Source organism: Saccostrea cucullata, unplaced genomic scaffold (assembly GCF_032062105.1).
Source record: "Saccostrea cucullata isolate Sc308-1 unplaced genomic scaffold, CSIRO_AGI_Scuc_v1 ctg2838, whole genome shotgun sequence".
Taxonomy (NCBI): domain Eukaryota; kingdom Metazoa; phylum Mollusca; class Bivalvia; order Ostreida; family Ostreidae; genus Saccostrea; species Saccostrea cuccullata.
Window position 1 is genome coordinate 27,501 of NW_026934961.1, and position 9,488 is coordinate 36,988.

A 9,488-nucleotide genomic window follows, 5' to 3' on the forward strand; every position below is an offset into this window, starting at 1 on the left:
GTTTTGTTTTGAATTATATAAAACAAAAAAAAAAACCAAACAAACAAACGAAGAAAATTATCTGCTTATTGCATGAAAAAATCTGAGGATAAGAATTTAATAAGAATGTTTTCATATTATATTAAACAGATTAATTAATTACTCCAAATGGGTGTTGAAAATTAACGTTTTTTTATGCAAAAAACCCCGTCTTCCCCGAATTGCTACTATATTTTACACAGAAGCTTAATCATCTTTTCGCAGATGGTTGTAGGTGTCATGTAGATGTGAAGTAATTTTGGAAATTTTCATTTTGGCCCGGGGGGTCAAATGGGGGTCGAAAAAATGAAGTTTTTTAGCTCACCTGAGCCGAAGGCTCAAGTGAGCTTTTCTGATCAAAATTTGTCCGTTGTCTGTTGTCGTAAACTTTTCACATTTTCATCTTCTTCTCAAGAACCACTGGGCCAATTTCAACCAAACTTGGCACAAAGTATCCTTGGGTGAGGGGATTCAAGTTTGTACAAATGAAGGGCCACGCCCTTTTCCAAGGGGAGATAATCATAAATTTGTTAAAAATTAATGTCATTTTTTAAAAATCTTCTTCTCCAGAACCGCTGGGCCAGGAAAGATGAAACTCATGTGGATTCATCCTCAGGTAGTGTATGGATTCAAGTTTGTTCAAATCATGACCCCCGGGGCAAGGTTGGGGCCAAAATGGCCGACCCAAGTTTTACATAGGAATATATAGGAAGCATCTTTAAAGATCTTCTTCTCCAGAACTAGGCTAGGAAACATGAAACTCATGTGGAATCATCCTTAGGTAGTGTAGATTCAAGTTTGTTCAAATCATGACCCCCGAGGCAAGGATGGGCCGAAAATGGCCGACCCAAGTTTTACATAAGAATTCATAGGAAATATCTTTAAAAATCCTTCTCAATTACCACTGGGCCAGGAAAGATGAAACTGATAGGGAAGCCATCCTCAGGTAGTGTAGACTCAAGTTTTTTTCAAATCATGACCCCTGGCCCTCGGGATTCTGTGGGGCCGACCCAAGTTTTACATAGGGATATATAGGGAAACCTTTTTAAATCTTCCTTTCAAGTACTTCAAAGCTATGAATAGTGATACCCGGGGTATTTATATGGAATCATCCTCAGGTAGTGTAGATTCTAGTTTGTTCAAATGATGAACGCCTGGAAGGGGGGGGGTAAATTCAAGCCAGATGTGCTCAGGTTAGCGCTGTGGCCCCTGGGCCTCTTGTTTTATGTCCAACGCCCTTTCTTCAGTGTATTCCTCCTACTTTTATAACAGTAGCCTAACTTTTTCAGCGAGATGGTTGATGGCCTGGTGTCATGTAGATATGCAGTAATGTTTTGGAATTTTTCTTTTGCCCCCCCCCCCCCCCCCCCTCTTGAATGACTCAAAAGGGGGCTCAAATGAAAGTCGAAAAAGACGTTTTTTTTAACTCCTTTTTTTCCTGAGTTCCTCTTAGATTTTACACAGTAGCCTAATAATCTTTTGGGACATGTAGATGTGCAGTAATGTTTGGGAATTTTCATTTTCCCACGGATGTCAAATGGGAGTATAAAAACGTGGTATTTTTTTTTCCGAAAAAACCCTTTTACCCAGAACTCCTTCTACATTTTACACCGTAGGCTAATCATCTTTTGAGAAATGGTTGGTGGTGTCATATTAATGTGCAGTAATGTTTGGGAATTTTCATTTTCCACTGGGTGTCAAATGTGGGGCAAAAATGACGTTTTTAACGTTTTAAATGCAAAACGTCCCATCTTCTTCATCTTACACAATAGCCGAATCATCATGTTGTAAAGTTAAGTTTTTGAAAATTACGTTAAACATTGATTGTAATGTCAAATGTGAAAGTCGTTTTTCTTTTCAATCAAAATTTACAAGTAATACAACTTTTTTTGAAATCAGAGTCAGAAGTTATTATACGTACATTTGGCAATGTCTTACAACAGCTAATATACATACAAATATATTGTGTATGTACTATCTTTCCTCCTCAGAAATGATCAATTTACTGTTTTCGAACAAAGGTCAAAATTAATGGTCAAGAAAATCATAGTGTATCTAAAATGGTGATTCACAGGTGAATACCAATGCTCATATTTGATATGTAAGCCCTGTCTTGATCATCTCATTCAGAATATATGACCACGAGGACCAAAGTTAAATTTATTCTTACTGACGTACAAACTGAGATTTAATGTCACCTACCTTTCGCGAAAATAAAGGACAATAAATGTCCTTGCTACCATTAGCTTTTTAGATAAACTATCTTTTTTTTAAATTTCACCAGAATATATAAGATTGAGAAGAGAATGGAAATAAACATTGTTAATTGACAATACGTCACTGATGTATATCTATACCTTGGATTGAAGTCCTCAGCAAGTGTTTTCCTTTTCAAGTATAAGATTTTTGGACAAATGCTTCTTCATATGAGCATGAAATATGTCTTCGTATAACTGGGCGCAACTGGTATCCATGGGAATTTCAATAAATTGTTGAAAAACCTGTTCTTCCAAATATTGTAGATTGGCAAATATTCACAATGGTTTTAATTTCGCCATGTTCGCGATTTATTAATGTTCCGCGAAATTAAACCCATCGTAAATTTTATTTTTTTATAGCGTTTAAATGCTTATTCGAAATTTTGAATTAATTTCTTGCAGCGTGAAATTAAAACCATCGCAAATGCTACTTTTTGATACAGTGGCTGGAACGTTATTGTTAACAACTTACACGAACGATCACGTTACTCGAACGATTCCGCACGATTAACGCACGATTAAACCTGTTACACGAACGATCTTTCACGTTCACGATTCTCCACGTTACACGATCTTACACGATTGTTCACGCAAACGCACGATTCTTCACTCAAAATAGTACAAATCATTTAGGAATCAATATTTCAAAACGAAATACGGCTTATTACTTATTTAAGATTTCAAAGAATTATCAATATTATTTTATAGACGTTGAAGAAAAAACGGAAAATGATATTTCTGTAACTAAATATATGCAATACTTGATATTTTAGATTAAAAATAATTATTTCTAAGGTAATTCTCCGATAAAAAAAAAAACGGATTTTGTTCGCTCTATTAGACAATGTACATGTATGTGGGTCGTATAATTTGATTGAATAGGATATCATGATATGCAGAAAGGGGGATACGATTGAACAAAAATGGCAGCATAGAATGACTTAAATTATAATTACACACAAATTTTATCCTTATGTTTCCATTGATTCAATGTCTGATAAACTTGCCAATTTTACACTTTTTCATTTGCAGAAATTTAAAATTAATTAATTACAAATAGGCTTAAGAGATAAACACAGATAATGAAAACTTCCGAAAATCATGCTGTGTCCATGTACATGTATATTTGTTGACTAGCTAGTTATGTAGGCATTGAGAAATGTTTATTTCTTTGTAAAAAAAATATTTATTTTCAATGAATTGATTTCAAGATTATCCTGACCATAATAAGAAGCAAATAATAATTAAAATAAGATTTTTCATAAGGCGATTAAGATCTAAACTGTACGGTTTATCACAATATTGATCGCGCTATTTGACGAGAACTTAATATCGTACGACTTACTATATTGCTTGTTTACGGGCGATAATTAGTTCATTCTGCATTCTATTATGTAAATTGCGCTTTTTCATTTCATTGGGATTTTAATTAATAAATTAAGAAAAACAAGCAAGGGAAATGCTCATTTTACATGTAACATTCCAATAAAAACTTACAAAACGAAATTTACACGATTCTAAACGCACGATCTTGCACGATTAAAAACGCACACGATTGAGTCTGATACACGAACGATCTTTCGCGTTACACGAACGATCGCTCACGATACACGAACGATTCTACACGATTGGTTTGTCAACAATAACCTTCCAGCCACTGTATATTGTGAAATTTAACACCGTGGAATGAAAACGACTTACAGTAACAAAGATATATAATGTTAATCAGAAACACAAGCATTTTCTGTTGTCAAATTCAGAGTACTTGAGTGTTCAATCAAAATGTTTTCAATAAAACAATTTTGCAAATGATCATTGACAAAGTAAGTAGGTTTAAAATTTGTATTTTTAAAAGCAGCTTTCAATGATGTTATCACGCCTGGACTTGTTTTAACCGTGGTGGAATGGTTGTGTATAAAGTTGAAAAGTCGTGCATTTACAGCTCTTGATTCTGTAAAATCTTGTGATGTCAAATTTACAAAGGTTCCTTAAAATTCTAAGTATTCACATCTGATGACCTCACATCTCGAATATATTGTTTCACAGAACTCTTGAAGTCTGTCCTTCCCAACTGTTGTCATCTTAGTGAGGCGTAAAAAAGATGCTTCGATAAGCATTTATGAAATAAAAATTGGTCCCCTGAAACTCTGCGCTCTTTTAACAGACAATTCAATCTAAATTTTTTTCTAAAATCATCAGAAAAATTATTGACAATGTTCTTAGAAGTGTGCAAATAAGAAAATTGTCCTTTTAACTATGTACTCATCAATTTGGCTTTTTAGCAAAGGAGCTTACTGTCACCGTGCTTGCATATTGTTTGCTTACGAAACATGTATGAATGAAATATAAATAGATAACAAACAGTATTTACAATCAAAAGTCCATAAAACAATTGAAAACAGGAGCAGATGGATCTACAAAACGTCAGAGGTGGGATCAGGTGACATGTAGGATTAAGGATTCACTGCTGACTGTCACAAACGCCGTGTGTTCATCGTCGTGATCGTGAAAAATGGAAAAAATACTTCGTCAATTCAGTGTATATATAATGGACCAACAATTAGAATGAAAAACGTCAGTCAACACTCGACTCCATGATAAATGGCATTTGCTGAGAAAGTCATTGTATCGAGAATGCTGATATCCTTGTTTCATCAACAAGCTGTTCCGTATGTTCCGTATCGAGTCAACCTATAATAAATAAAACTCCGGCGATAAAGGTATATTGCTGCATAAGTAAGAGAAGTTGACGATAGTAATGTTAAAGTCATCACGTTTATCATAGAGCTTGGTTTTTAGATTACCATTAATGTCTTTTTCAAGTAAAATCAGTAGAAGTCACGATTTTAAAGGTAGACTTCTAGTATATGTCTTTAAGAGCCGCACTCAATTAAATAAGTTTTGGAACCAGGAGACATGAATTTAGATTGTTGTCATTCTTTTCTTATACTTATTTAAGTTACTTAGGCTGTATATTAATTGCATTTTTTGCATATTTAAATAAAGAATACTGAAGATTTTTTCAATAAAGATTTTGAAAAAAAAATCAGATTTCAGGCATCATACTTTTATTAGTTACTGATGTCCATCTTCTTGTTGAATAATAATTCATAATTTTCAAAAGATCTTTTGCATCAAAAGCATCTTTTGTCACCGAGTTTATCTTGAAAAAAATTGTATAATTAGATGATAGATGATATTTTTTTCAGATGCTGAGTGTTACCAAATTAAAGAAAAAAATAAATCTCATCCTCAGGACTTAGGTCAAGCCTTGCCCGAAAACATCTTACCCCTGTAAGTACTTGGTCTTCAATTTTATGATCATTGTTTGAAAACATGTGAAAACAATGCTAAAGAACTTTATTTGGTAATAACCAATATTTGCCCCCCCCCATCAAACTTTGATGGAGATAAAATTTATTTAAGTTCTTAAACAGGGGATTATATGCTGACCTCAAAACGCTGAACATTTTCATAAGTGATACGCCATATTTACGTAATGACGTCACAAACATGACATAAATTTCAGTTTTTATGAATTTTACAGAAAAATGTACACATTTCGTCGATATTTTGAGTAAAAGTCACCGAGCGCATGTGTGTTCAGGATCAATATTTTGAAATGATGTGTAGAATGATAATATCAATGAAATATGTGAATATTGTTCCTGAACAAACTTGCGCTCTATAAATTTAAAAGCTAAAATTGTTAAATTTTTGTCCAGTTCGTCCTCTTTCTGAAAAAGGATATAAAATCGGCCTAGTTTGTGACGTCATGAAAACAGAATTTGTGAATACACTGCTTTGACACTATAATATTTTGTATTAATTTAAATTTCTCATACAATTTATTGAATTCAGCACATTTCAGGAAGTTTCAAAATTTGACTTTTGTAGGGGCAAATATTTGCAATATACCGCACATAGTTCTTTCTTCCGTTTATTCTTTTTTAAAAGTATCTTAATTCAAATAAAAAATATGAATTCTATATTTTAATTATCAAATAAACAAAAAATAAAAATAAGTTTAAGCTTCATGAATTTTGAATAATTTCTCTTTTAAGATTTCTAATACATGCACATATAACGGATAAGCGAAAAACAAGTTTTTCCAATGTACATTATGGTAAAATGCAGGGAATTTTCATTTATACATAATAAACAACGATAAAAAGTTTTTAATCTCATGTAGTAAATCTCATGCATCTCAGTTCTTCGTATTGGATATTAAAAGATACATGTAATACACCATGGTTTGATAAAATTATTTTAATATTTCTGTCCCTCTACTTTCTACGACGGCGTATTAGTGCCATTTTAGCAATGTAGAAATTTTTTTTTAAATCGTTTGTACGATTTAATAAATCGTTTGTACGATTTAGTAAATCGTTTGTACGATTTAATAAATCGTTTGAACGATTTTATAAATCGTTTGTACGGTTTAGTAAATCGTTTGTACAATTTAGTAAATCGTTTGTACAATTTAATAAATCGTTTGTACAATTTGTTTGTTAAATCGTTTGTACAATTTATTAAATCGTTTGTACGATTCATTTAATCGTTTGTACAATTTATTAAATCGTTTGTACAATTTAGTAAATCGTTTGTACAATTTATCTAATCGTTTGTACAATTTGTTTGTTAAATCGTTTGTACAATTTATTAAATCGTTTGTACAATTTATTAAATCGTTTGTACGATTTAATAAATCGTTTGTACAATTTAGTAAATCGTTTGTACAATTTAATAAATCGTACATACGATTAATTAAATCGAACAAACGATTTATTAAATTGTACAAACGGTTTATTAAATCGTACAAACGATTAAAAAAATTCTACATTGTTAAAATGGCACTAATACGCCGTCGTAACTTTCTTTATCAATAAGAAACCTATTTTCTTTGATCAAGATAATTTTCTAAAGGGGTGGGAGAAGTTTTTCACATCTTTAGTGACAAGTTTTTTTTCCTGATATACTTTCATTTAAAAAAAACATATATACATGTATATTGTGTAAATGTTATTCTCGTTTCACGACTGACTAGACTTAAAACTGCCTTATAAGACACGTATTTTTATTTGTTGCAGATCAGAAAAATCTCATGGGGTCATTATTGTGATTGTATTTGGCATATGTTTGATATTGGCGCTTATTTTGGCTCTACCGAAATGTACGTAGATAAATGAAGAAAGAAAAAAATCAGTTATTAATTAAAAACATTTATGTTACATAAAGATTTAATGCACTGGAAATATAGGAATTTTAATAAGATATAGAAATTTCTATTTAAGTAAAATGTGGCCAGGAATCAACTTCTTCATTGACAGAAAGAGAAACGCCAAGTAAGTTGTCAATACATTGATTTATTTGATAGTTTGCCGTTTAACAAGGTATATAACATAAATATACAGATATTTTTTTTTTTGGATATTGGCGCTTACTTTGGGTCTGCTGAAATGAAGGTACTTCATATAGTGATGAATTTATCAATTAAGATTTGAAAAAAAAGAATGATTTTGTTAAAGATTTAACGCACTGGAAATGATGGAATCTGATAAGAAATATAAATTTTGATTTCAGTAGAAGAAAGTCAAGTAACAACTCCTTTATTTACAAAAGAAGAAACGAGTAAGTTGTCAATACATTGATTTATTTGATAGTTTGGCGTTAAACAAGGTATATCACACAAATATACAGAAATTCTTTTTGATATTGGCGCTTATTTTTGATATGCTGAAATGTGAGTACACATATATAGATTAACGTAACAATTAAGAAAAAAAAACTGTTTGTTTATTTTTACGATTTAACGCATCGGAAATGTTGCAATTTTGATAAGAAATAGAAATTTCGATTTCAGTGAAAAGAAATCATGAATCATTACCTTTATTGACAGAAAAAGGAACGTCGAGTAAGCTTTCAATACATTGATTTATTTGATAGTTTGCCGTTTAACAAGGTATATCACATAAATATATAGATATTCTTTCTGATATGGCGCGTATTTTGAGTCTGCTGAATTGTAGGTACTACATAAAGTGATGAATTTATCAATTAAGATTTTTAAAAAAAATTGAATGAATTTGTTAAAGATTTAACGAACTGGAAATGTTGCAATTTGATAGGAAATAAATATTTCGATTTTAGTAGAAGAAAGTCAAGTAGCAACTCCTTTATTTACAGAAGAAGAAATGTCGAGTGAGCTATCAATACATTGATTTTTTTTTTTACTTTGTCGTTTACCAAGGTATATCACATAAATGTATAGAAATTCTTTTTGATATGGGCGCATATTTTGGGTTTACTGAAATGTGAGTACACATATAGAGATTAATTTATCAATGAAGATTTTTTTTATAAAATGGAATTTTCTTTATTTTTAAGATTTAACGCACTGGGAATGTTGCAATATTGATAAGAAATAGAAATTTCGATTTCAGTAAAAAGAAGTCATGAATCATTACCTTTATTGAGAGAAAAAGAAACGTCGGGTAAATTGTCAATACATTAATTTATTTGATAGTTTGATATTTAACAAGGTATATCACACCAACATATAGAGGTCTAGATAAGAAAACAATGCTATAAAGCTTCGCCCGTTGGTAAAATTGCACTTTATAGAGCAATGCCAAATGTACGTTCACGTACATTTCTATTAAAGAATATTGATATGTTATGTTATTTTTAACACTTTTTGTAAACTATTCTAGGTCAAGAAGAGAAAGAGGAAGATGCCGGACATAATGACTCAGGGTTGGGGAAGTCAATGATTGATTCTCCAAACAAATCAAATTCATAAGCTTTGAAATCTCTCTCTCTCTCTCTCTCGTCACAGGTCAGAATTCTTTATCAAATGTTCGTCCGTCTGTATACTTTTAATAAAACTAACTTGTTTTCAACAACGTTAACCATATGCATGACATCAATTTTGATTTAAAGATGGAACAAAGTATCAAAGGGCAAATGGGATTCTGAAATCTTAAAAAAGGGTGGTATCTTTAAAAAAGCTTCTTCTAAAGAGCTACAGATCCACAAAAAAAGAGAAAATTTTGTGGAAATTTACTAAGCCTATTTTTATTGTTAAGGGTTCAAAACAAGGTTAAAATAAGTCTAATATAAACCAATTTATTTTTGTTTGAAATATGAAGGAAAAAAATTGTGATTTTTTAAAGGAATTTTTTGACTAGAAAAGATAAATCTCGGATTAAA

The 9,488-nt window shown here is 31.3% G+C and overlaps 1 protein-coding gene across 1 annotated transcript in view; it reads left to right on the top strand.

Annotated features, from left to right (window-relative positions):
• The window catches only part of LOC134241598 (uncharacterized), a 14,330-nt gene extending 5,252 nt beyond the window's left edge, over positions 1–9,078 (top strand). The window contains exon 4 of the mRNA XM_062723630.1: positions 8,990–9,078. Coding sequence (XP_062579614.1) covers positions 8,990–9,078 — 89 coding nt within the window. The remainder of the gene's footprint in view (positions 1–8,989) is intronic.
• Positions 9,079–9,488: the final 410 nt, after the last annotated feature.